The sequence below is a fragment of the Odocoileus virginianus genome, chromosome 33, assembly GCF_023699985.2.
Source record: "Odocoileus virginianus isolate 20LAN1187 ecotype Illinois chromosome 33, Ovbor_1.2, whole genome shotgun sequence".
NCBI classification, from domain to species: domain Eukaryota; kingdom Metazoa; phylum Chordata; class Mammalia; order Artiodactyla; family Cervidae; genus Odocoileus; species Odocoileus virginianus.
This window is the reverse complement of record NC_069706.1, coordinates 39624095-39649611: the sequence shown is the minus strand read 5'-3', so window position 1 is coordinate 39649611 and position 25517 is coordinate 39624095. Positions and strand designations below refer to the sequence as shown.

The 25517-nt window shown below is 64.7% G+C and overlaps 1 protein-coding gene and 1 long non-coding RNA gene across 9 annotated transcripts in view; one reads left to right on the top strand and one right to left on the bottom strand.

Annotated features, from left to right (window-relative positions):
* ELFN1 (extracellular leucine rich repeat and fibronectin type III domain containing 1) overlaps nucleotides 1–24152 on the top strand; it is a 90191-nt gene extending 66039 nt beyond the window's left edge. For 7 of the 8 annotated variants that reach the window (XM_070460556.1, XM_070460558.1, XM_070460559.1 and 4 more), the window contains 2 exons: nucleotides 2358–2504; nucleotides 20296–24152. In XM_070460556.1, coding sequence (XP_070316657.1) covers nucleotides 20520–22946 — 2427 coding nt within the window. In that variant the 5' untranslated portion in view covers nucleotides 2358–2504; nucleotides 20296–20519 and the 3' untranslated portion in view covers nucleotides 22947–24152. Of the gene's footprint in view, nucleotides 1–1621; nucleotides 2259–2357; nucleotides 2505–20295 lie in introns of those variants that run through there. The other variant, XM_070460562.1, reaches the window with a different exon arrangement.
* Nucleotides 6188–8318, bottom strand: LOC110136650 (uncharacterized). The gene is made up of 2 exons (XR_002313694.2): nucleotides 7310–8318; nucleotides 6188–6969 (listed from the first exon to the last, which is right to left on the bottom strand). It is a non-coding gene; the product is annotated as an uncharacterized lncRNA (long non-coding RNA).
* Nucleotides 24153–25517: the final 1365 nt, after the last annotated feature.

Sequence of the window (25517 nt, the reverse complement as noted above, 5' to 3'; positions counted from 1 at the left end):
GGCACCCCCACCGTGTGGCCTGGGGCCTGTCGGTCGGCCCCCAGCCCCAGGTCACCTGTCCGAGGGGTGGGCCATAGCCTCGAGGCCCCCGGGGCAGCTGAGGGAGGTTTGGGGCCCGTGCTCCCACCTGAGAAGCCCGGCACAGGTCAGTCTCGGTAAATCGGAGACTCAGAGTCCCCGGGAGGCCTTTGGGGCCCCTGGTGAACCCCCAGCATCATGTGTGTGTGCGCGCCTGCCCGGGAGGGGCGGGGATTGTCACCGTCAACCCCTCCAACCCAGGGGGCCTCTGGGGCTTCCGGGGCCGAGCCCTGTGGATTCAGACTGGCCGGGGGGTGGCCAGCGAGGGGTGGTCACCGTCATCCCCATAATTTGGAGGGGGAGCTGAGGCTTGCCGAGGTCACACGGTCGGACGCCTGGTTCCCTCTCTAAGCGCCTCCCCCTCCCTGGGTCTCCCGCCCAGGCCACGCCCCCCGAGCCCACACCCTCCGTCGCTGGCCTCACCCGAGCTCCTCCCGCCTCGCTCCCGGGAGTCCAGCATCTCTGGGCTGTTCAGGCCTGTGATTTCCGGTAGCAGCACAAGCGCTGTCTTAAAACTGGGATGGGCTCAGCCCCAGAGAGGCTCCCGCTGGGCCCCAGGTGGTGCTCCGGGCCGCTGGGAAAGGCTGAGTGTGGTCAGAGGCTGGCGGGGCTGGTCCACCTCCCCTGGGGTCCGCGTGGTGGGACGCTGGCTGGGGCTGAGTTTCAGTGAAGCGAAGTGAGTGTGTGGGTACACACAGGCCCGGAGGGTGTGCCTGCGCGTGCACCCGTGTGATCCATGGGTCTCCAAGCGATGCCAGCGGGGCAGTGTGAGCGCAGGACCGGGTGCTGGCCTGCTTCTCCTCCGCCTGTGAGCTGGCCCGCTCGGCTCTGGCCAGCTGTGCTGGGCGTCTGAGGGCGGCTGGAAGCCCTGCCCTGGCCCCGCCTGGCGCCGCCTAGGCGGCAGGGTGCGGGGTCCCCGGCCTTCCAAGTCTGTAGTCGGGACTGGGTATACGGCAGGCACTCAGCACGAGCGCCCTCCTGTTTCTCCTCTGGGGCCTGGTGGGCGAGGCAGCCCTTCTGCCTGCTCTGGGCAGCCGGAAGGCCGACCTGGCCTAGTCAGGGTCCCCAGGACCTGGGAGAGGAGAGTGGAGGCCGCCCTGGGTGGGCAGAGGCTGTGGGTGGGAGCGTCTCTGGCCTCCCGCCCCTGGTGTCCCCCCCCACCTGCCCCCGCTTCGGCTAGGCCAGGAAGTCTCTTGGGAGCTTCTGAGACCACCCCCCCCCCGCCCCCCCCCACCCCCGTGTTCTATTTTTATTCCAATTACCTTTCCTAGGCAGGTTCGGCCTCATTAGCATATTCAAATGCATCCATTATTATTTCAATTAGCTGTTAAGTAATTAAGTCTAATTGATGAGCATTCCCCCCACTTCCCCACATATTTTTTGGTTATTTACATCCGCTTCTAACCAACAATTTTAGGTAATTACACGCCACTCACTCATCTATTTGCACACACTCTAGCACGAAAGGCGGCCTCCCCCCAGCCCCGGAGCCTGGGGGGCTTCCAGTGGGGGTGGGGGGCTTCCAGTGGGGGTGGGGGCTTCAGGCTGACAGCCTGGGGACCCCCTCAGGCCCTCCTGAGCGTCGCTGCCAGGCTTCCAGGGGCTAAAGGTGTCCCAGGGCTCCCCCCTACTCTCAGAAACCACTTGTCCCAAAGACAGCACCTCCTCTGGGCAGGCCCCTAGCCCCCCAACCAGGTGGGATACACAGGCCTGCAGTCAGAAAGGCTGAGAGCGAGGGGCCCGGCTTCTCACTGTGTCTCTGCTGTGTCCCCCCCTCCCTGCAAGAGGCGCCCCCTGCCTCAGTTTCCCTGCCTGCAAAGAGGGATCCAGTGACTGCGGAGTGAGGGCTCACGAGGCTGGGAGGGCGCTCAGGGCCTGCTGCGGTCGGTCCAGGGAAGTGATGGATGACGGGTCACAGCTGGTGGGCAGGTGCGGGGGCTCCGGCTGTAAACTTCCTAAGCATCAGCCAGAGCCTGGCGTGGGTCTAAGGCTTCTGTCTGGGGGCCCCTGCCCAGCATCTGGGCCAGCGCACGGTGGAGCAGGTTGGAGCCCCAGCAGCGACCATGGGCCCAGCCAGTCTGAACTCAGGTTCTGTCATCTCTGTTTCTGGGTCGGCCCTGCCCTCCGCCCTCCTCGAGCACTGGAAGCCCCGGCCTTTCTCTTCCGTGATCCGTGTGCAGGTGCGCCCAGGGCGGAGGCTTCTGTGTGCCTGGCCGGCGGGGTCTTCCAAATGCCCCCACGTCCTCCTTACCTCCGCTCGCTCTATTTCCACACCACAGGAGCTGCCGGAGACTGTGTCCTGCCTGGACCCCCGTCTCCCTGCGTGTCCTGGAATGAGGAGGTGATGCCCGCAACCCCCACGGGGAGGAATCCACCCACCTGGGCTCTGCAGACGGGCCAGCTCACCGGCGGGCCCTGAGCTGAAGGTAAGGGCCACCTCGCCTTGCGGGCCGTCTGGACAAGGCAGGCAGGGCAAGTCCTGCGACCTGGAGGCAGGGCTGCTGGGTCGTGGGCAGGCCTGCAGGCCTCTGGGAGGCCCACTGTCCTACAGAAGCGGACGGCCTTCAGCATCCGACTCTCATGCAGCGGCGGTGCCCTCCCCAGGGAGGAGATGGCCAAGGCTTCAGGGCCCCCTCGGGCTCGACAGGAGGAGCTCAGGGCTTTAGGAGACCTGGGAATGGTCTGAGTCGGGGCGGCTGTGCTCCGGCCTGTCGGCGTCCTCCCCGATGGGGCACCAGTGCTGTATGGGTTAAAGGAGGTTTTGTCTCCTCCGCTTTGTGGGAACAGATGCAGCGTTGGGTTGCAGCATACACCGCCGTGCCCGCCAGGAGGCCCGTGCGTGTTGACATGCCTCGTGTCTGCTTGCGGACAGGCTCTTTATCCTGAAGACGGATGCTGGACTGGACGCCCCAGTGAGGGAGGGGTCGGAGCTGCCCTGCAGTGGCCGGGGGTTCGGTGAAGCGGCGCCGTGTCTGCTGGGCGCCTCGCTCCAGCTGGAGCTGTCTCCCGTCAGCTCAGAAATCGCGAACGCACCCTCTTCGGTCGGTGTCTCGGTTTCTGGGGCTGCAGGCACTTCCTCGGCCTCTGACTCGGCAGCTCTGACTGGGCTCCTGGGCCTATGCTGTGGGGTGTCTGGGCCGACAGAGCTGGGCCGTCATCTCACTGAACCAGCAAGGGTGCTGTTGGTCAGCCATGCGGTGCAGTGACCACTGACCGCGACTTCAGGTTTGGGGTGTCTCTCGTAGACCACTGTTTGCTGTATAGAGAATTCTACGAGCTGAGTTTAAAGTGACCATGACCTTACGCTCTGCTGACGAGGCATTGAGGAGTTTGCGAGGCTTCCTCCTCAGGCTTCTCTGTGGCTTTAGACGGAGGCCTCTGGGGGGCGGCTCTGGAGGGGCGCAGACGGTGGGGACAGCCCACCGCCCGGTAACTGAGGCAGCAGGCGTCTGTGCAGGCCTGGCCTGGGTGGGGATCAGCGCACAGGCGCGGGGGGCTGGGCCTGGTGGGCGGGGCGGGGCAGAGAGCTGGGCTGGGACCGGATCGTGGGGTTCAGCCACCTGGCCACTGCTCCATCCCTCATTCTTCAGACAATCATCGAGAGCCTGCTGTTGGCCAGAGCCTGGTCATGGGGGTGGGTGGAGACCCTGCCCCCAGTCCGGGGGAGGGTGAGTGTGAGGATGTCCGTGCAGGTGGTGCTGGGCAAGGCCTCGCTGCTTTAGCTGATATCGCTGAGGAGGTCGGGTGGGAGGACTGGGCTCTGAGAGTCATGGCCACCAGCTCCGTGTGACAGTGGTCAGCACCTGCTCCTCAGGTCCCATCTGAGACGGGATGGGATCCCCAAGAACCCTCTGCATCGACTTGCTGAGAAGTCGAGAAGACAGGACCATCTGGGGAGGGGTCCGCTCTGACCACCTAGTAGCCTGAGACCCGCTGCGGGCATCCAGACTGACTCACACGGCACTGGCGCTGTCCACACAGGCGGTGGAGTGTGGACTCCTCGGGCCTGGCGGGGTGCACTCGGGGTGCTGACCCCAGGCCACCGGCACGGCCCCGGGGGTGCCCGTCAGCCAGGGTTTGGCCGAGGCTCTGGCATCGGCTCAGTCCTTCCTCACCCCGAGCCTCTGCCCGCGGTGGTGCCGTCTCCCCAGGGTCCTTGAGCCTCTGGAGCGATCTTGGTGTCGGGCAAAACCCACTCTGCCGACTTGTGGATGTAAAACGCTGGAAAGGTTGCTCACCACCTCTGATGTCCCATTTTAAAATAAATTCATTGGTGTATATTTGATTTACAATGGATTAGTTTCTGCTGAACAGAAAAGTGATTCAATTATGTGTGTGTTTGTGCGCGCGCGCTTTCCCGCTGGGGTTCATCACAGGATGTTGAATACACTTCCCCGTGCCGTACGGTAGGACCTTGCTGCCTGTCCATCCTGTGTGTCCTAGCTTTCATCTGCTAACCGCAAGCTCCCGATCTTTCCCCACCCCCACTCCTTGGCTGCACAGGTCTGCCCTCTGATCTGAGTCTGTTTCATAGATGAATTCATTTGTGTCACATTTTAGATGCCACATACATGGCATCATACGGCAGTTGTCCTCTTTCTGACTTACTTCACTTATGACCGCCCGTTTCTTAAACCTGTGAAGTGGCAATAATATCCTTCTCCTCCCACATAAGGAGAGCCTCAGAGGGGACATGTCAACCGCCCCACGTCCGGCAGGCGCTCAGGAAACAGAGGTTGGCACTTCCTCCCCTCCCGGCCCCCAGCCCACCCCAAGCATGAAACAGGAGCGTCTCTGGTCCATCACGTTCCATGAACCTAGCTCTTCCCTTCCCCGCAGGCGCCTGCCCTTCCCAGCTCATGGCAGGCTGTTCAGGTTCAGGCTCGCCCGAGCTGGTCTGGGCCTCCCCCTGGCTCTGGCCCTGAGCCCTCCGCTCACCCCAGGCTGCGTGTTCCAGTGAGCCTGGCGGGAGGCAGACCTGAATGAGAGTCTGTGGGATGAATGGATGGGTGTTTCCCAGCCCCGCCCCACCTGGGAAGGCAGGTGGCAAAGCAGATGGCCGGCGCCCTGCCCTCATCTGCTCCTGGAATCTGGGGGTTGGGCGGTTGTTCCCAGGTCCCTTCCAAAGAGAACATTTTGTCATTTAGTGACTTGAACTTTCTCAGTCTATTCTTGCCTCCTTCCTCCTCTGTTTCCTGGTCCAAAGGCCTTGTCCCTAGAAGTTGCTTTTATTGAAGCAGTGACTAAGAGTCCAGGAGGGACCTTCTGAGCGTTCTGATGACCCCAGGTGACCCGTGGGGCAGGGCCCGCTCTGGGCTGGCCCCGTGTTCAGCACCAAGGACAGAGCCTCCATGGGCCCCTCTGGGCTGCAGGGGGTGGTCTGGGAGCCGGCAGAGCTGGAGCCTGGTGCCCCCCTGTAAGACCCCTCCCCTCTCCAGGCCTTGGTTTTCTTGAGAAATGGGGGTGATGCTCTCCCCAGCAGAGCCAGCATGACATAGGGGTGACTTGCCACCCAGCAACTGTCAGGACGCGCCCCCTCCTACACGTCCCTGCCCCTCCCCCAGCCAGGGCCCCCCCGCCCCGCACCTCTCCAAGGAGCAGTTATTTATCTGCCGGAAGGTGACAGGCGGCGGGGGCTGGAGTTGGAGCTGCTGTCCAGAGATCAGTTGGCCGCTGCAGAGCAAACAGCCCGAGCTAATTAGCAAAAGGTCACGCCCGCTCCTGGAGGCCCCGCTTTTGAAGTCAGAGCCTCACACAGACAGGCTGGAAGGAACTGAGGCTTTGAGTTAGTGGCTTGGTTACCAGAATGGCTTCAAAACCCTGCCCACAGCTCATCACTTGACCACCCAGCCCACAGCTCTGAGCTTCACCTTTTAGAAATTCCCGGCGCCGGGGGTCCAGCCACCCACTCCCGGCCCAGGCTGGACAAACGACGGAGACCAGTCCCCAGTCTGCGTCCAGGGCTGGCCTCAACCCCCGCACCCCCTGGGCATCCAGCCAGAGCCCAGTGGTGGACCATCCATAGACCATCCGCAGCAGCCACCCACGTACCACCCCCACCCCCGCCTTCCCGCTGACTGCATGCTTACTGTTTTTCCTCTTAAGTAAATTTACTTTTTAAAAACTTAAATACATTTATTTAAAAGGGAAGTTTTATGGCACTACTACAAATGGAAAACAAGCCTTCTTTTCCATAAATAGAATTGATAATCATAAAAATAAATTCACTGGAAACAAAACAATGTTATTAAATTCTAGTTGGATGCTGGGGCTCAGGGGAGGCTCAGAGCCCAAGGCCTTCTATCGCTTTATTAAAAAGGGAAAACAGCAAGTGTGCAGAGGTGTTCAAGACGTGCTAGCCCTGACCTGAGACTTTCTCTTGATGTAATCAGAAGCGCTGAAAAGAATTAAATTGAGAGTAACTTTCTAATGAAATTGTTCAGCAGTATTTTATGCTGTGTCAGCTCGGGATTGAATTTGGCCGCATAAGACAGAACCCTGACACTTGTGTGGCTGAACCCCACGAAGGCGTTCCTTTTTTTCTCTCGTGTAACGGGTGCATGGTGCGGGCGGTGCAGAGTCCAAGGAGACCGTCAGCAGGTCAGGTTTCTCGCAGCTTCCCCCTTGGCCAGTCCCAGCATTTGTCCTCATGGCCTCCCAAAGGCTGCTGTGCCTCCAGTCATCATGTCTGCATCTCAGGTGGGAAAAGCAGGAGCGGTGAAGGGAAAGGAGCATGCTGGCCAAGTCTGTTCTTGTTAGCGGGGCAACAACTTGAGCCCGTTCTCTTTGCCCCGTGGTCCACGGTCGCCTCCTGACTGTTCTCACTGAACAGCTCATTTCTGCTGCGTCCTTGCTTGGAGCCTGCTGGTCTCCAGGCAGCAGCCCCTGCCTCTGTGGTGTTTGCGAGGCCATGTGCGGCACTTGTGAGCTGAGTCATGGAGGGCATCCCTTCCCCAGCTCCGCCCACGCCTGGTCCTGCCGCTCACAGGGGGCTCAGCTCAAGGATGCCCCCCCCGCCCAGTACCGTTTCCCCTCGCCCAGGGCACCCTTGCCACCTGCAGCGGTGTCCAGGTTCAAGGGCCCAGTCAGCCTGTACAGCACTGCCGGGGGGAGGGGGGGCTGGGTCCCCACCCCCTCCTGCCTCTGGCAAAGCCCCCGTTGGCTTTTGTGTCCCTCCAGCCAGGGGCCGGGCCAGGCCACCGGGGGCCATGTCTCTGCTCCCACAGCTTACCCTTTCTTCCATCTCAGTACTTGGGCCTCCCTCTCTCAGACCCAGCTGTCAGGATTTCTGTGTGTTTAGTGAACTGGGGCATCCTTGCATTATTATCTGAAGGACGGACAACTGGATGCTGACACTTGGCTTGGACTCGGGCCCCGCGTGCCCAGACGGTCCAGTGGGTGGCCCACGCCGTCCGCCGGGTCCAGCTCCCAGTCCGGCCGCCTGCTCTTGTGGTGCCTCAGTTTCCTCTTCTCAGAATGAGGCCCGTCATTGCGCTGCTGCGTGTAGGAGCGCTTACATGAACGGGTGTCAGCGCTTGTGATGTCAGACGCCGGAAGCAGTCAGCTGCAGGACTGTAACTGGTTCTCCCAGCCCTGGGGGGCAGCTGCTGGCTTTCTGACATGGAAGCAGTGACGCAGAGATTCCACGCTTGCCCAGGGTCCTTGTCTGGCGAGCGGCAGCTTGTCTGCGGAGCCCGAGTGCTCAGCCCTTCTGCTCACCCCATTTGGCCAGGAGGTGCAGGCAGAAGGGAACCAGCTCCAAGACTGACCCCTCTCTCGACTTCGGCCTGGACTCCCGGCCCTGGGGCTGTGACCGGCCTGATGTCCTGGGTGGGGGCCCAGAGGAGCCCCCGGGAGAGGGTCAGGACGGCCAGGCCCTTTCCCCGCTTCTGCCGTGACCTTGCCGTGTGACCCAGGGAAAATTCCTCGCCCTCTCTGAGCCTCAGAGAGCAGAGGCCAGAGCGGGGAGGCTCCCTCGGAGAGAATCCTCAGGCTGGCTGGGAGGGCACCTTGCTGGACGCTTCACCCGTGCGCCCCGCCTCCCTGCAGACTGCCTGGCGCGTAGTAGGGGCTTCGCTCTGTCGACCGGGCGGAAGAGGCTGGGGTGTCGGTGCCATCGGCGTGAGGTGAGGACGCAGCCTCTCCTGGGAGCGTTACGCACCTGTCCGCGCGGTCGAGTGTCACCCGCATACGGTTAACCAGCGCCTGGTGAGGCCGGGCCTGGCCGGAGAGACCCCGGGTGGACGCGGGCCTCCGAGGGGCGCCTACCCCTGCGTCCTCAGGCAGCAGGGTGGCTCCGCCCGCCGAGGGTCGTGACGCCTGTGACGCCGGCAGCCCCGGATGGACCGCGGGGAAGTTCGGGCTCCAGCCGGCCCTGCGGCCTCGCCTCCCCGTGGTGCTGAGCCCCGCCCCCCCGGGCGGGGGGAGCCCTTGCGTCACGCATCGACGGTGTGGCGTCACGCATCGACGGCGTGGCGTCACGCATCGACGGCGTGGCGTCACGCATCGACGGCATGACGTCAGGCGTCGACGGCCTCGCCTGACCTCCAGGGATCAAGCTCAGGGCTGGTACATCACCCTTGACTCAACGACCGTGAAGCCGACAGCCTTATGTCCTGACTTGAGACTGGCCTGGTCCTTGGGGCCTGGAAGCAACGCGCAGACCAGACAGAGCCCCCGTGAAGCCAGGGGGCCCTCGGAACAAATCCAGACTCCGGGGCCTCGCGCGACTTCCTGAGTGGGGACCAGAGCCCGGCCCTGGGGCGGGGGCGGTGGTCTGCGTGGTTGAAGCTCACGAGTGGCCCCGCCGGGTTTCCGGCCCGGAGACCGTTGCTCCAGCCGCCCCCTCCAGCCCGAGTGCCCGCACCGACGCCCGCCTGTCCAAGCACTCCTCAGGTGACGGGGAGCTCACACAGCGGTCCATTCCTTTTCAAAACACTTTAAAATCTGTTGTAAAATATTTACGCTGTCTCAAATATTTAAGAAATCTCTAATAAATATTTCACTAATTATAAAATATTTAACGCCACCCGAGGTATGAAGAATGATAGCGTGAGTGCCTGAAAGGGCTCCTCTCCAGAGTGAAAGTAACGCGGTCCCCTCCCGCGTCCGGGGACGCCCTGGAGGGGACAGAGGGCATTCCGGTGCCCCGCCACCCCCACCCCCGAGGCCACAGCCCCCTTGCAGCCCTCTCAGACCCTGCCTCCTTGGCAGGGGCTTTCTTCCTGAGACTCTAGTGGTGGTAGAATACGCAGAACGTGAAGTCACCGTCGCCGCGTGCAGGCCGGGGGCCCTGAGCGTGTTGGTGCCGCGCGCTGTCACCCCGCGGACACCCGCCGTCACCCCCAGGACCCATCCTGCCCGCCTCCATCTGAAGCTAAGTCCTTCTCCACGTTCTGTGCTGACGATCCTCCTGCAGGCTTTTGCTTGCGCTCTGTCTTTATGAGCCCCCGTGACACGGGGGGGTTTTGGAGCCTCAGGTCTGCATCCCCCGTTGTGGGCGGCTGCGCCCCACCTCTGGGGCCTGGTGTGAGTGGCGTCCTGCGTGTGTGCGGCTGGGCGCGGGCGCACACAGCACCGAGTGATGGGATCGGGCTGTGAGGTCAGCTTAGGGCTGAGCGATCCTGTGGTCTGCATCGTTCTCACAGAGTCTGACCCGAGCACAGCTGCCGTGTCCTGCGCCTGAGGTACTGAGTGAGCCAGCGAGCAACTGCGGGAGAGGTCTGTCCCCGCGACGGAGCGGGGAGTCTCCCGGGCTGCCGGCCAGGGTGTCCCCTCCACCTCAGTGGCCGAGGTGTGCGGCCGTGGTCTTCCTCCCTGCGGTAGTGGAGACGATGGGGACAGGGCCTTTTAATCTGGTGGGGGGGTCTCCTTAGGCTCAAGGCCAGGTAACTGGGGCTGTCTTCCCTTTGCCTCCTTGCGACCTTCCAGCAGTGACCAAAGGCCTCGGGGCGGCCGTGGGCTGCCCTGGCTCCTCCTGGCGGGAGGCTCCAGCCGTGTCCGCGCGTCCTGCCTCTCAGCTCCTGGACTTGAGAGGGCCGTGGGTGACCTCTCCCCCTGTCCGTGGGGTCTGCGCTCAGTCCTCCCCGCGCTTGGCCGTCGGCAGGAAGCAGCACCCCTCTGCCCGGTCCTCCTCTGGACCACAAGCTGGAGGGGTGGGGCAGACTCAGGTGCCAGGCGCCCTGGCCTCTGCCATCTGCACCCCCAGCCCCATGCGGAGGGACAGGCTCACCTCCGGACACAAGCGTGGGTGGGAACGGGAGAGACCCGCGCCTGCCCGAGCATCTCCGTGGGCAGCAGTGTCTCCCAGTCCCGTTCTCGGCCCTGCAGCTGTAGGGATGTTTGCTGTGTTAGGGGTTGACATTTTCATAGACTGCCGAGGACTGACAGAGCCGGCCGGGGGCAGAGGGGCAGCTCTGTCTGCCACGGACCCTCACACCAGACGCCACCCACCTCGATCCTAAGCTCCACATGTGGTGCCAGGAGCCGCTGTCAGCCGGCGGCTCTTCCCAGACCGGACGCATCCCTGGTGGCCTGGCTGAGGGCCGTGCCCGGGAAGGACACGGCTTCCTTCCACCTATGCTGTCGCCAGAGCGGAGTCGGGCCCCCTGCTTCAAGGGGTGCAGAGAGAGACCCCCTGGGGCCGGGGGGCGGTCAGCTCCCAGGGCAGGGAGGTCTGGGGACACCGGCTGCTGTAAGGGCCACGGCCTCGCCTCCCCCATGAATCGCATTTTCCCGTCGGTCATGGGGCGGGCCGAGAGGGCTTGTGCCTTCCTCTTGCTGGTGTCTCTGGGCGCATGTGACGTCTGTGTGTCCCCACGGATGGTGCAGAGGCCCGCTAGGGTGTGACCCTGACCTCACCGAGGGGCTGGGTCTCCCTCCCGGGCCCTTGCGCAGCCCTCCCCTCACCGCCCTGGGCCCCTGGAGGCCAGGGCAGGACTTCCCTGAGCGAGGCGCCCGTCCTTAACTTTCCCAGCTGAGGTCTCCCTGCTGCTCACCTGCGCTGAGCCGACCCGACTCCTGTAAACCCAGAATGCACAGAGGACAGGTCAGGGTGACGCTTCCCATGACTAGATGGCCGTGCACCCTGCAAACGGGCCTGTGGGACTTGTCTGCGCAGCTCTCCAGGGCGGCTGGGCTCACAGAACCAGGAGGCTGGAGTGAGATGGGCCCCAGACCGCAAACTGTGAAGATGGCCCAGGAAGGAAGCCCCACAGGGATGTCGCCCATGAACAGTAGATCAATAATCCTCGGTAAGTCACAGGCAAGTTCAATTCCACAGAATATCAGGCAGAGACTCTGCCATGATTATGTAGGATTTATCGAAAGAATTCAAAGATGGCTTAATAGTAGAGCTATTAATGTGATACATAGTGCTAGCAGGTAAGTCATAATGCCACGGGAATAAAGGACAAGAGGCCTGTGATAAAACCCAGCACCAGTATTTTAAAGTAACTGCTAAAAATAGAGCCAGAGAGATACTTTCTTACCACAGTGAAGCGTCTGTGTCTCAGTTCAACAGCCAGGGTCATCTAGGTGATTTGAGATTCTTGATTCCAACTCAGAAACTTTTATTAAAAAATACCCAGCAGTGTGCCCTTTATCACTGTCCAGATATTCTTGACGTAGCAATAAGACATGAAACAGAATTAAATGGGATACGAGAAAGAATTGAAATTATTTGCAGACAATGTGATTTGAGAGCTTAGAAACCCAAGAGAACCAAGTGAAAAAATAATAGGAGAACTCGGTGGAGGTGCTGGGCTGAGCAGAACGCAGACGTACATGGATCAATAATTTTCTTCTGTACCAGCGGCACCTGGTTGGGTAACATAATGAAGTAAACAGTTCCCAGTCACAGTGGCAACAAAGAAACCCTCCCCGAATCCGTAGGAATGCATTTACAAGAAAAAAGTAGGATTATTAGGAAGAACTCTGTAAAGTTTTCCTGAGAGATGCCGGGGGAAACAGCAGTAGTGTCGTGAGCCACGCTGGAACACCGTCAACCTGGAGGCTCTGCCAGAATCAATTTACAGGTTCTGTGCGGCCCTGTCCGGAGCTTGGTGGCATGTTCTGAAGGGTGGGATGAAATGGTTCTAAAAGGTTTACCTCGACGAATGTGCACACGGTCCTTCCCCCTGCACATGGAAGCTGCTGACAGAGGCACAGTGGTTTATGTTATTTTTCGCTGAAGCCTGCTGACACGTGCCGTGTTGTGTGGGGCTTTGCCACAGAGCAGCGATTCACTTACACCTGTGTGTGCACCTACATCTTCCCTCCCGCCGCGGTTTATCACAGGGTGTGGGCACGTCCCAGGTGGCACAGGAGGACCTTGCGTTTGCCCGTCCTGTGTGTCGGGTGCCCGGCCCGGGGCTGCCCGTTAGGAGCTGGCCACACAGCAGGGGCTGGGCACACAAGCCCACAGAGCTTCATCTGCCGCTCGCGTTGCCACCTGAACCGTCACCACCATCCCCACCCTGTCTGTGGAAAATGTCCGCCCACAAAGCCAGTCGCTGTGCCACAGAGTTTGTGGACCGCCGCGCGCTGTGTAGCTTGCGTCCGCTCAGCCGACTCCTGCTCCAGGCCCCCCGCCAGCGCGCCTGTCTGTCCGCTGTCTGTTTCACGAACGCTCAGCTGCGTCGCGGGCTCGAGGGCACAGGTGAGGGCTGTCACGTGTGTTCGTCCTTCCGACGGGCTGAGCACCGGTGTTGCTGCCAACGGCGTTACCTCCTCCCTCTCGCGGTGGAGCAGGCTTGCGTTGTGGACGTGTACCCCGTCTTCACCCCCTGCTCTCTGATGGACGTGTAGGCCGTCTCCACGTCTCGCCTGTTGCAAACGCTGCCGCAGTGAACACCAGGGTCTCCGTCTGAATGAGCTTTTCTCTGCACACACCCCCAGGAGCGGGATCGCATGGTAGTTCTGGGTTTCGTTTTTTGAAGAACCTCCAGACTGTTCTCCATTGTGACTGCACCCCATTTGCATCCTCACCAACCGTGTAGGAGGGTTCCCTTCCCTCCACACCTGTCACTTGTAGACTTTGATGATGGCCGTTCTGACCAGTGGAGAAAGTGATTTAAACGGTGTGTGTGCGTGTGGGAACAGGAGTCCCCAGAGGCCACCTCGGAGAGTGACCTCGGGACAGCTCACTGTGCAAACGGGGGTAATCTGCAAGTGAAAGGGGCCCCACAAGAACTCCTCCGGGAGAGAGGAGAGTGGGGGGCGTCCCGGGGCGAGTGGCGTGTCCTCTGGTGATGGGGGCTCCCATGGGCTCAGGGCATTGCCCGCTCTGCGCCGGGCAGACAGAGGGACCCGGCCCTGCTGGCCACGGGCTTTCTGCCTGTGATCTGACGGGTGGGGAGACGGGGGTCTGGTCCTGGCGGTGTGGGGTCATGGTGGGGCAAGCCCCAGCAGCTTTGGGCATTACCCAGGGGAGACCCCAGCCTGGAGTCTGAACGGAGGAAACTAGGCCGCAGAGGGCTGGGGTGGGCGGAGGGGTGTTCCAGGCAGAGGAGACAGTGTCTTCCGGAAAATGTGAGAGATGCGAGTTGGTCACCGCCTCGTAGGTCACAGGAAGGGTGAGGGAGGCGGGCAGGGCCTGGTCGGCTGTGGGGGAGGGGGACGGGCTTGAGCGGCCCCCTGGGCTGGGGGCCGAGTCCTGACGACCCCACTGTGCCTGCGGGGGGGGGGGGGGCGGCGTGGGTGAGATTTGACCCTTCTCTGTGCCCGAGGAGTCCTCCTCTGCTGCAGGCAAGTTGCACGGATGGATGCAGATGTAGGGATGCTCAGACAGGTGGGTGTCCGGTCCCAGGAGGGCCCGTGGTCCCCATGGGTGGAGCAGCCCAACAAGAGCCATGCTGTGTCTGTGGTGACGCACACGAGCACGAGCCTGTGTGAGCACGTCTGTGGTAACGCACGCACGTGAGCACGTGTCTGCAGTAACACGCACGTGAGCCGAGTGTGTCTGATGACGCACGCACGTGAGCGCTAGTGTCTGCGGTGACAAGCGCGAGCCGAGTATGTCTGTGGTGACGCACGCGTGTGCACACTGGCCCAGGCCGGGCCGTGGGCGGCGTCCCCTCTGGAAGCTGCGGCCTCGGGTACGATGAGACCAGGCAGCTTCCAGGTTTGTTTTTGAAGCTCAGACTCGGTGGGGCTGGAGCATGGGCCTTATGTGTCTGGGGGGTTTCTTGGCGTGTGCGGGGCAGCTGATGGCGGGAGCCTCCTGGAAGGACACGCCTCTGGGGACTCGGTGGCGCAGGTTGCAGGGAAATGCGTCCTCAGACGCCCGCCCGCCTGCTCCCTGGGAACAGGCAGGTTGCTGGGCGGTGTGAACAGCTCTTGCGATTCCCACATGGACCCCCTGCTGCCGAGCGCTGAGTGGACCTGTGCTGGCCGCCAAGACCAGCCTGGGCTCTGCAGACGTGTCCTGATTGTGACGCTGCACATGCTGTTAGACCGACTTTGCCTGGCGTTTTATTTCCCATACTAATTTAGCATTTGAGGGCTAATTGTTCATTTATAACCTCTGCTCCAAAACCGTGCCCCAAATCTTTAACACCATTAATCGTGGCCAGGAAGGATGCTCTGATGAATAATCACAGCCCGGCAAAGTGAGGCAGGGCCCGCGTGTGCAGAGGTGTGACTGCGTGAACAGGGTCCTGGGGCCGCGGAGCACAGGGGGCCCTGGGCCCTCCCCACAGCCTTAGTGGCAGCCCTGCCCCCTGCCAGGCTGGGCTCAGAGCTCAGGGCCTCGGGAGGGCCCCTGGTCCAGGGTCCACCAGCAGGAGCAGAAGAGACGACCTTGGCGTCCAGGCTCGGGCCAGCCAGCCCTCAGAAGGAGAGATTCGGGTCCGACTGGAGACAGCGCTTCCTGGCGCCAGGGCCCTGGGGCTGTGAGCGGAACAGGACCTGGCGGGCACCCCCACCCTTCCCTGGAGAGGGTCTCGCGTCAGCCCCCCTCCCCGGAGGCCAGCCAGCTACCCTCGCCTACGTCCTGCCAGCACCAAGCGGGAAACCATTGCAAAGTGATTTCTCCCTCCAACGATGCCGTACATCATGTTTTTTAATTTAAAAAGATGCCCAATGGAAGCATAACAGACCATGAAATGTTTGGGTCCCTAATTAACTCCTGAGCAGCCTGAACGGGGGCCTGGCGGGTGGGGGGGTGATGGAGCGGGCGAGGGGGAATGGGCAGGACTCCAGCCCCCCAGCCTCCTGCTCAGGCACCTCCCCCCGCCCCCTGGAGCTGCTGCCCTCCCTGGAACCCAGGGGCTCTAATAACACAGTGACGGGTGTGAGCTGTGCTCCCGCCCCCGCTCTGGGAGGGCCTGCCACCCTGTGCCAACACCTTTCCTGCCCTGAGCCCACTTCCCCTGCATCCAGTTGTGTAACGCTGGCACCTGCCTCCCCGCAGATGGGAGAAGCGGGCTAGTATACAGCAGGCACTTGATAGGTGCAGGGTCCCGGAGGAAGGAAGAGGGCACACCTGCACACGTGCTGCGCCACAGCCTCTGAGCGGGCAGGGTGAGGCCCGAGGGCGCCTGGCGGGCGGTTCAGGCATGCAGGGCCTCTGCGCCTGGCCCGCACCGGCTCCATCCCTGAGGGTGGAGGGCAGGGATGATCCCGCCTCCTCACGCCTCCCGGAGGACAAGGCCGCGGGCAGCCGAGGTCAGGGGCTCACCGGACCCAACCCCGTGGCCAGGTCCTGAGGCACCAGCCTCGCTGGGCCACCCACTGTGGGAGCCTGTGCCAGTCTCCGTGGGCACCCAGGGAGGCAGGGGGCGGGCGAGGGCGGGCTCTGGGGAGGTGCCGAGCCACGCCTGCCCGCCGCGGGCACACTAGGTGGGCGCCTCGCTGACACGCTGCCCAGGGCTCCTCCCTGTCTGCCGGCGGGCAGCTGCAGGGAGACCAGGGCGTAGAGCGCCCCACGTGGGACGCCTCCGGTCACACCGGCCTCCCTGTTACCTTTGGCCGAGGAGGCAGCAGGCTCAGAGAGGCCGGGTGACTACCCGGGGTCACAGCCGGAGCACGGCACGGCCGGCGCGCCAGTCCCAGCCTGGGAACCTGCGGTTGCTGCTGGCTCCGCGCCCTTTCTCGAAGGCAGGCCCCACGGCTGGTCTGGCTGGTCCGGGTCACGCCGTCTGCCTCGTGCCCCCCACGACCCGTCTCTCTGCGGCAGCACCAGGCTGCAGAGACCAGCAGACGTCAGCTGTAAACGTGATCTGTCGGCAGAGCCCGGGTATGTGACTCCCGCGCCTGGCCCTCAGCCTGCGTGGCCCTCCAGAGGCGTCGAGTCTCTCCTCTCGGGCGGCGGGCTCCTTGGCCAGCCCGGCCCTTGTCCGCGCCCCGTGTCTTATAAACAGGTGCTTCTGTCCCCGCACAGTGCCCGTGATTATGCAAATCCAGTCATAAGAAGTTTAAAAGCCTGGAACCGCCATATTTCCTCACGTCATTAGCAGCGACCCAGGCTGTAGTGCTGATGTGAAGGAGCAAACCCGATGCCGGGCTCAGCTCAGCGTCCCCGTCGGGCCTCCTCGGGGCCGGGGCGGGGAGCTCTGGGGGGCCTGCTGTCCCTTCTCCCCTGGGCCCGGAGGGCGTGGTGGCCATGCTGCCCCCTCACCTGCAGGACCGTGGTGAGGCCTGCGGGCCCGACGGCTGTGACGCTGACTCGTGCCGGGGGCTATGTCCTCCTGGGCACAGGATGGGCGCGTCACACACGCGTTCCTGGCCGTGTCGGGACTCAGGCCAGGGTGGCCCTCGGGCGTAGGGGCAGCTCCCACTGGCCCCATGAACAGAGCAGCTCGTGCTGAGAGCTGGGCGCCCCTCCCCCATGTCTCAGATGAGGAAACGGAGCGCATGTGCCCGGCCGGGCGCCCCCCACGCGCTTGGCACAGCTCTGGGCCTGGCGCATCACGGCGGGGTCTGGACGCTTCCCTCTGGAGTTCACATCCCGGCCAGGGAGGACATTCATCCAGAAAATGAATCAAGAGGACAAGGAGCCCGTCAGGAGACGGTGGCGGGCGGAGAGGACGGGGTGACGGACAGTCAGGAGCTGGTTCAGAGGGGAGGCTGCTGGCCTGGGGTTCCCCCACCCCGAGATGAGGGGCCTCTTCTGATGAGCAGCAGGACGCGCCCTCTGGCGGAGCAGCTGTGCTGGGGCAGCTGGAGGGCAGAGGGGCTGGGCAGGCCCTGGCAGGTCCACGTGGGGGGCCTGGGTCTCGCTCCCCTTGCAGCGGGGTCCCATGAGGCTCTCCCGGTCCCTGGGCTGTGGGGAGATGGAGTGTGGGTGCCAGCAGACCGGATGGGGCAGTGGGCTTCATTGCCCAAGGGAAGGGGCTGGCGTGGCGGGAAGCGGGGCTTGCGGCTGGGAGCGGTGTGGGCACTGCAGCCGTGGGCCTGGGCGCGTGCAGCCCGGAGCGGGGACCCGAGGACAGAACTTGGTTCCTGCACGAGGAGCGCGGGGCAGGACGCCCCATCGGGGGTCTGAGCTTGAAGGGAAGCAGCTGTGTCCGAGTCTGGGGCCCAGGGCAGGGAGGGTGGCGGGTCAGGCACGCGGAGGAGCACTGTGACTGCTGGGGAGGGAGCACCAGGGGGCTGGGGGACACGCGGGGACAGCGAGGGATCAGGGCGGGGCCACCGGGGCTGCCACCTGTAAGGACAGGAGGTGCCCCTGAGCAGCAGGCGGCCTGGGAGGTGGGGGCCGGACACTGCCTGGAGGGTCGGGGAGGGATGGAACCGCTGACAGCCCTGGGAAGGAAGGCAGGGGAGGGGGCGCGGCCTGAGTCTGTCCAGTCCTGCTGTCTCCCTGAGGAAGGTTCTAGAACGTGTCCAACAGCATCACTGCCCAGCCGCGTTGCTAGCACCCTGCCCCACCTGAGACTGTAGCCATCTTGTCAGGTGAGGCGCAGGTAGCCCTCTGCCCTGGCACGGTCAGCGGGCACAGCAAGGGGCTGGGGTGGGAGGCGGGGGGGCCCACGTCAGAGGTGCAGGGGACATGGGGACCCCTCTCCGGGGGATCCCGGAGAGGCCGAGGGCCGGCCGGGCAGGGTGAGGCCCCTGCTCCACCTGGGCCGGGCCCTGAGTCAAGGGCGCAGGGCAGGACAGGTCTCTTGGAACCTTGGGCCCAGGGCATGCGCAGAGACATGGGGTGCCCAGGGGGCAGGGGGTGAGCGGGCAGGGGGCTTGGCGGAACTTTCTGAACCTTCCCAAGTGGACGACCAGCTGTTTCCCGAGGTCCCCAGTCCACGGGGCTCCCAGGCCCTGGGGGTAGGGTCTGCCCCCCGGCCTGCTGAGGTTCAGGATGATGATGCACACGGTGGCCGAGGGGCCCCCCAGGGACGAGGCACCGCTGTCCCACTGCTCACAGGCGACCTTGGCCGCAGCCCTCTGCCCCCACCCCCCGCCCATGTGCGTGGGCAGCGCTCTGGGGTCCCTTGGAGGCCGCGGTCACGGGGGCAGAGGCAGCGCTTGCACGCGGTGGGGGCATGGCCTACAGGTGGCACCCACACTCTCAGCGAGGCGCCGTCTCCCCAGCCTGGCTCCCGCTCAGCCCAGGCTCTGGGAGCGGGAGACTTGGGGACTCAGGGTGGGCTGGGTTAGTCACGCCTCCTTGTCACACCTTCCGTGTGATGGGCAGCCTCTGGGCGGGGGTGCCTGCGGGGCGGGCCTGGTCCCCAGCACAGTTCTTAGACTTTCCCAGCCAGGGCAGGAGGCGGTACACCCACCCGGCTGGATCCCAGCTGCCGGCACGCCCTTGGGTGCTGGGGTGAGGCTGCATCCACCTCCAGGCATGCAGGTCCCAGCGTGTGTGTGTGCACACACTCACGCCACCGCACGCCCAGGTGTGCCAAGCATGGGGTGGCACAGGCTGGGCAGCCCTGAGATAAGGGTTCTTTAGGCCTGTAATCCTCCTTAACTTGACTTTGGGTTATTTTGAGCAAGAGATTAAAAGTGATTATGATCAGGCTGCACCTCCTAGCTGGGCCCGGGGAGCCTGGTGCTCCCACCCACACCTGCCCAGGCACAGACCCTGCTGCCCGGCCCACTCTGGGCCTCTGGCCACCAGTGCAGCCCCCATCTCAGCATCGGGATGATGGGGCAGGTGCGTGGGGGTGGGTTCCAGGTGGCGGCGATGGCCCCGGGATGCCCCACGGGGTATAGATTTCACATCACGGGAGACCATACGGGGACCCGGGGCTGCTCCCTGAGGGGAGGGGGACCCAGGAAGCCCCAGGCTGCCCCTCTCCCAGACGCTTCTGGTTGGGCCCAGAATGGCCCCGAGCTTTCTTGGGGGTCGCATGGCAGTGCTGGGCCATGCCAGGACCTTCTTCCATCCCCACCCCTGCTGACCCTTCCCCTCGATTTAAATCAGAAAGGCTCTTCCGCAGGAGCAAGCTCAGAACTGTTCTTGATGAAGTTTCTGAAGGGGGAGAAACCATTATTTTTTCCTCCTGATTTAAACCCACCTCAGTGCAGACTAGTTGCAAACGTCAATATCAGTGAAATACAGTCAGCTGGCTGCCTGCCAGGCCACAGAGCGGTTACAGAGGCCGCTGTAAATCCAAACAGTAACAAGCAAACACACCCCCATCCTTCGGTCCTGAGGGAGAAATACGAGGGGCAGAGGACAGCCCCGGCGAGCAGGACCAACCCAGCGACCGTCCGGCCACATCTCGCACACGCGGGCTCCGTGGGTGGGGGTGAGCGTGCGGTCGGGAGGGCCTGCTCTAGGGCAGCTCGGGGGTTGGGGGAGCAGACAGCAAGGTGCTCCCAGCCGAGACCCAGGGTGGGTGGGGTCAGGTGGGAGGCGTCAGGGCTGCAGCGGTGTCTTCTGCTGAGCCGGGGGACACTCCCCTCCCAGTCCTTACTGCTGGGACCCGACTCGGTGGTGACAGCCTCGGGGTCTGCGGTTTGTTGGAGGAAGCAGGCCCAGAGGGCTCAGCCACCCCCCCGGGCACCCGTCACCCCCATCTCCCCTGGCTGAGTGACGGCAGCCTTGCTCCTGCTGTGCCCGCCCATCCAGCTTGGCGCTGGATTCCCACGTGTCTACAGATGAAGGGTGGGAGGCGGCGGTGGACGCCTGCCCCGGGTCGGGGAACAGCCCCGCTGAGCCCCCCAGGGCCCCTTCCTCATCACGCCCCATGGGCTGGCTGCAGGCCTGCACCAGACCTGTGCCCGCGGGGAGGCCTGCTGACCCATCCCCCCTTTCATCTCCCGCAGGACCAGCTGGACCGATGGGGAAGCAGGCCGTGGCCCCTGCCGGACACGGGTGGACCCAGCGAGGTGGCTGGCCATGAGAGAGGCGCTCCCCTCGCAGCGCGGGGCCGTGCGCCCGGGACGCCGCTGAGCAGGCGGGCGCCCTCCCCTCCCGCGCACCCCGCCGCCCAGGCCCCCACCCCGCGCCCCGGGCAGGCTGAGCGGGTGGCCCCCGCGCGTGGGTCCTGATGGCCGCGTGCAGGCGGGGGGCACCGTGGGTGTGGGCGTGCGTGGCGGCCGCCCTGCTACAGGCAGGCGGGCTGGCGCGCGGTGACTGCTGGCTCATCGAGGGCGACAAGGGCTTCGTGTGGCTGGCCATCTGCAGCCAGAACCAGCCGCCCTACGAGGCTATCCCGCAGCAGATCAACAGCACCATCGTGGACCTGCGGCTCAATGAGAACCGCATCCGCAGTGTGCAGTACGCGGCGCTCAGCCGCTTCGGCAACCTCACGTACCTCAACCTCACCAAGAACGAGATCGGCTACATCGAGGACGGCGCCTTCTCGGGCCAGTTCAACCTGCAGGTGCTGCAGCTCGGCTACAACCGGCTGCGCAACCTGACGGAGGGCGTGCTGCGCGGCCTGGGCAAGCTCGAGTACCTGTACCTGCAGGCCAACCTCATCGAGGCGGTGGCGCCCGGCGCCTTCTGGGAGTGCCCCAACATCGTCAACGTGGACCTGTCCATGAACCGCATCCAGCGCCTGCACAGCGCCACCTTCGTGGGCCTGGCGCGGCTCTCCGTGTGCGAACTCTACAGCAACCCCTTCTACTGCTCCTGCGAGCTGCTGGGCTTCCTGCGCTGGCTGGCGGCCTTCGCCAACGCCACGCAGGCCCACGACCGCGTGCAGTGCGAGTCCCCGCCCCTCTACTCCGGCTACTTCCTGCTGGGCCAGGGCCGCCACGGCCAGCGCAGCATCCTGGGCAAGCTGCAGTCCGTGTGCACCGACAGCCCGTACGCGGCCGAGACGCGCCCCGTGCCCGGCCGCCCCCTGGCCGGCCGCTCCCCCCCACCACCCCCGGCGCCGCCCGCGGAGCCCAGCGAGGCCCCCTGCGCCGACGATGAATGCTTCTCCGGCGACGGCACCACGCCGCTGGTGGCCCTGCCCACGCTGGCCCCGCAGGCCGAGGCCCGCCCACTCATCAAGGTCAAGCAGCTGACCCAGAACTCAGCCACCATCTCGGTGCGGCTGCCCAGCCCGTTCACCCGCATGTACACGCTGGAGCACTTCAACAACAGCAAGTCGTCCACCGTGTCCAGGCTGACGCGCGCCCAGGAGGAGATCCGCCTGACCAACCTGTACGCGCTCACCAACTACACCTACTGCGTGGTGTCCAGCAGCTCAGGCCAGCTCCACAACCACTCCTGCCTCACCCTCTGCCTGCCGCAGCCGCCCAGCCCGCCGGGGCCCGTGCCCAGCCCCTCCACGGCCACCCACTACATCATGACCGTCCTGGGCTGCCTCTTCGGCATGGTGCTGGTGCTGGGCGCCGTCTACTACTGCCTGCGGCGGCGGCGGCGGCGGGAGGGCAAGCAGAAGCAGGCGGCCGCGGCAGCCGGCAGCCTCAAGAAGACCATCATCGAGCTCAAGTACGGGCCCGAGCTGGAGGCGCCTGGCCTGGCGCCGCTGTCCCAGGGCCCACTGCTGGGCCCCGAGGCAGTGACCCGCATCCCGTACCTGCCCGCTGGCCCCGGCGAGGTGGAGCAGTACCAGCTGGCGGAGGGCAGCGGGACGCCCAAGGGCAGCAAGGGCGGCTACATGGAGGTGCGCGCAGCGGAGCAGGTGGAGCGCAGGGACGGGGAGCCAGGCCGGCCGGGCCCCGACAGCCAGAGCTCGGTGGCCGAGATCTCCACCATCGCCAAGGAGGTGGACAAGGTCAACCAGATCATCAACAACTGCATCGATGCCCTCAAGGCCGAGTCCACCTCCTTCCAGGGCAGCAAGCCGGGGGCCGTGTCCACGGCCGAGCCGCTGGCTGGCAAGCGTGGCTTCCTGGCGCCCACCTACCAGGACGCCTGCGGCCTGCAGCGGCACCATAGCCTGGAGGCCGCTCCTGGGGCCCCGCGGGCCAGCTCCTCCTCCAGCGGCTCCGCCCGCAGCCCGCGGCCCTACCGCGCGGAGCCCGCTGCGCTCCACGAGGCCAAGTACATCGAGAAGGGCTCGCCCGCGGCTGAGGCCATCCTCACCGTGACGCCCGCAGCCGCCGTGCTGCGGGCCGAGCCCGACAAGGGCCGGCAGTACGGGGAGCACCGGCACTCGTACCCCGGGCCCCACCCCGCCGAGCCCCCCGCGCCCCCCGCACCCCCCGAGAGCCTGGGCGGCCGCAAGGCCTCCATCCTGGAGCCACTGACGCGGCCGCGTCCCCGCGACCTGGCCTACGCACCGCTGTCGCCGCAGTACCACCACCTGAGCTACGCCTCCAGCCCCGAGTACGCCTGCCGCGCTTCCCGCAGCCTCTGGGGCCGCTTCAGACTGAGCCGCCGGCGGCACCGTGACGCCGGGGAGTGCGTGGCAGCCGGCCACGCGCTGCGCAGGAAGGTGCAGTTCGCCAAGGACGAGGACCTGCATGACATCCTGGACTACTGGAAGGGCGTGTCGGCGCAGCACAAGTCCTGAGCCGGCCCGCGCGGGCGCGCCCGGCGCCGCAGGGCACACGAGGCCACCGCAGCATCCGTAACCCAGAGACTCACGGCGCGCGCGCGCACACAGAGACCGCAGCTGCTGACGCCCTGGGCTTCGCGGGCCAGGTGGGGCGGGGCGCGTGGCTGAGCGCGTGCACCTGCCCCGAGACGTTTTCACCGGAGGGAGGGGCGGTCCACACACACACGCGCGCGCGCGCACAGAGACCGCAACTGCTGACGCCCTGGGCTTCGCGGGCCAGGTGGGGAGGGGCGCGTGGCTGAGCGCGTGCACCTGCCCCGAGACGTTTTCACTGGAGGGAGGGGCCGTCCACACACACACGCGCGCGCGCGCACACAGAGACCGCAGCTGCTGACACCCTGGGCTTCGCGGGCCAGGTGGGGAGGGGCGCGTGGCTGAGCGCGTGCACCTGCCCCGAGACGTTTTCACCAGAGGGAGGGGCCGTCCACACACACGCGCGCGCGCACACACAGAGACCGCAGCTGCTGACGCCCTGGGCTTCGCGGGCCAGGTGGGGCGGGGCGCGTGGCTGAGCGCATGCACCTGCCCCGAGACGTTTTCACCGGAGGGAGGGGCCGTCCACACACACGCGCGCGCGCACACACTGTGCACACACACACGGAACTTCCGAAAACTGTGTCTTAGGGATGGGGGGTAGGGGGGGAGTTTTTTCATTACCTTTTGATTCTTCTCTGCCCTCTCTTTTTTTTAAAGTTCTCTTTAAAAGACGTAAAACGCTCGACGTGGGGGGTGTGGCCGCCTGCCCCTACCTGACTCCTCTGTCCGTGGCTTTCTGCGGACTCTGTTTAGTCCGTCTCTTTGTCGCCGCCACCGGACGGGGCAGAGCGAACGCAGGCGGCCTCCGGCATGGTCCCGGAGCCCCGCGGGACTCGGGGGCGGGAGGGCTGTGCCTGCAGATGGCCGGGGTGGCGGGGCCGGCACTGTGCGTTCCAGCCCTGCCCCCACTATACACTGTCCTCCTGTTGTATAGAGAAATATTTCTATATTTGCAATGTTTGCTGTAAAATAAGAAAGGGGAAAAAAAAGACTATGTCTACTAAAAAAAAAAAAATTCTGCAAAGGAAAAAAATCCCAACACTTGTTTGCAGTGGTTTTTCCTCTGGGACTTGGGGCAAGGTGTGCGGTGTGAGTGACCTCTGCTTAGGGGCAGGTGAGGCCCTTGGGAGACAGGGCAGCCAGCCCTGGGCTGGGGTGTGGCTCTGAGAGGCGGTGTGGATGAGGCAGAAAGGGTTGAGGGCACCGGGCACGGGTGGGTAGGTGTGTGTCCGACCCTGCATGTGGCTGGCCAGGTTCGGTGGGAGTGGGGTGAGCTGGAGAGGACTGGGCCCCCCCCAGCCGCTGGAGACACAGCTGCAGGGCGGGAGCCCCGAGATCTGGCTGCCTCAGGCCCCTAGAGCCCCTGGCCCCCTGAGCTGGCCCCTCGGCCCTGCAGCCCCGAAGACCTGCCTCGGCCCCGAATCTGGCAGGAGAGGTGTGAGTGCGTTTATGAACACCAGACTCTAAAGTCTCCACGGAAGCCTCGACCCCAACCTCCAGCTGGCACCAGGTCCGTCCAGGTGGCCGGCTGCCTGCTGCCAAGGTCACAGGTGCCCCCAGGAGCCAGAGCAAGGCTTGGAGGACGAGACGGCGTCTGGGAGCCTTGTGCACCGCTGGCCGCGTGGGGGGCCCTGCGCCCACCCCCCTCCTCGGTCCACGGTGGGGGTGGAGCCCCCAGGGACAGTGGACCCCCCTGTGGGACGCGTCAGGCCTGCCAATCTCGCTCTGCCTGCAAGGGCCTGGGCCTCGCCCTCTTCCTAGGGCCGCCCCACCCCCGCCACCCAGGGCGGACCCACTCGCTCTGCTTCTGACGAAGACGCGCCAGCACAGAGGGGCGGGAGGAGGGGAAAGGCAGGGCGGGGTGGCGGGGCGGGGAGCAGTCTGGGTCAGCCACGCTCCTTGCACACCCCTGAGGACAGGCCGCTCACGCCCCTCCTCCATAAGTGCCTCACTCAGGGCCCAGCGCTGGGACAGGGCTGGTCTGTCCATCCTGGCCTCTGCACCCAGGGCCTCCTCACGGCCCCCTCGACGAGCCCCCTGGACTGAGGCCCCTCTGAGGACGCCGCCCCACGCTGCTTGAGCAGACGGCCCCGGGCTCCCGGGCTCTGGGCAGCTCCTCGGCCTGTCATGGGGCCTGGAGGACAAAGCAAAGAACCCAGAGACGTGAGTGGGCTGGAGACCACGAGGCTGTGCCCAGAGAGGCTGGGCAGGGAGGGGGGCAGGCCCCCGGCTGGCGGTGGCAGGGGGGCCTCGCCCAAGGTCACATAGTGAGGGGTGCCCATCCTGGTCAGATGCAGGGCTAGGCCTCTCAGCCTGCTGTTCCCTGCTGCTGCGGAGTGCATCAGAAAACAGCGGTCACCACGGAGCTGCCTGCCCTGGGGGGAGGGCAGCTGACCACACAGGCCAGGCTGGGGGGGACACGTCGGCCCCGGGAGCACCCCCCCCCCCACGAGCAGGGATCCCTGGGAAGGGGCGAGGACCTGGAGACAG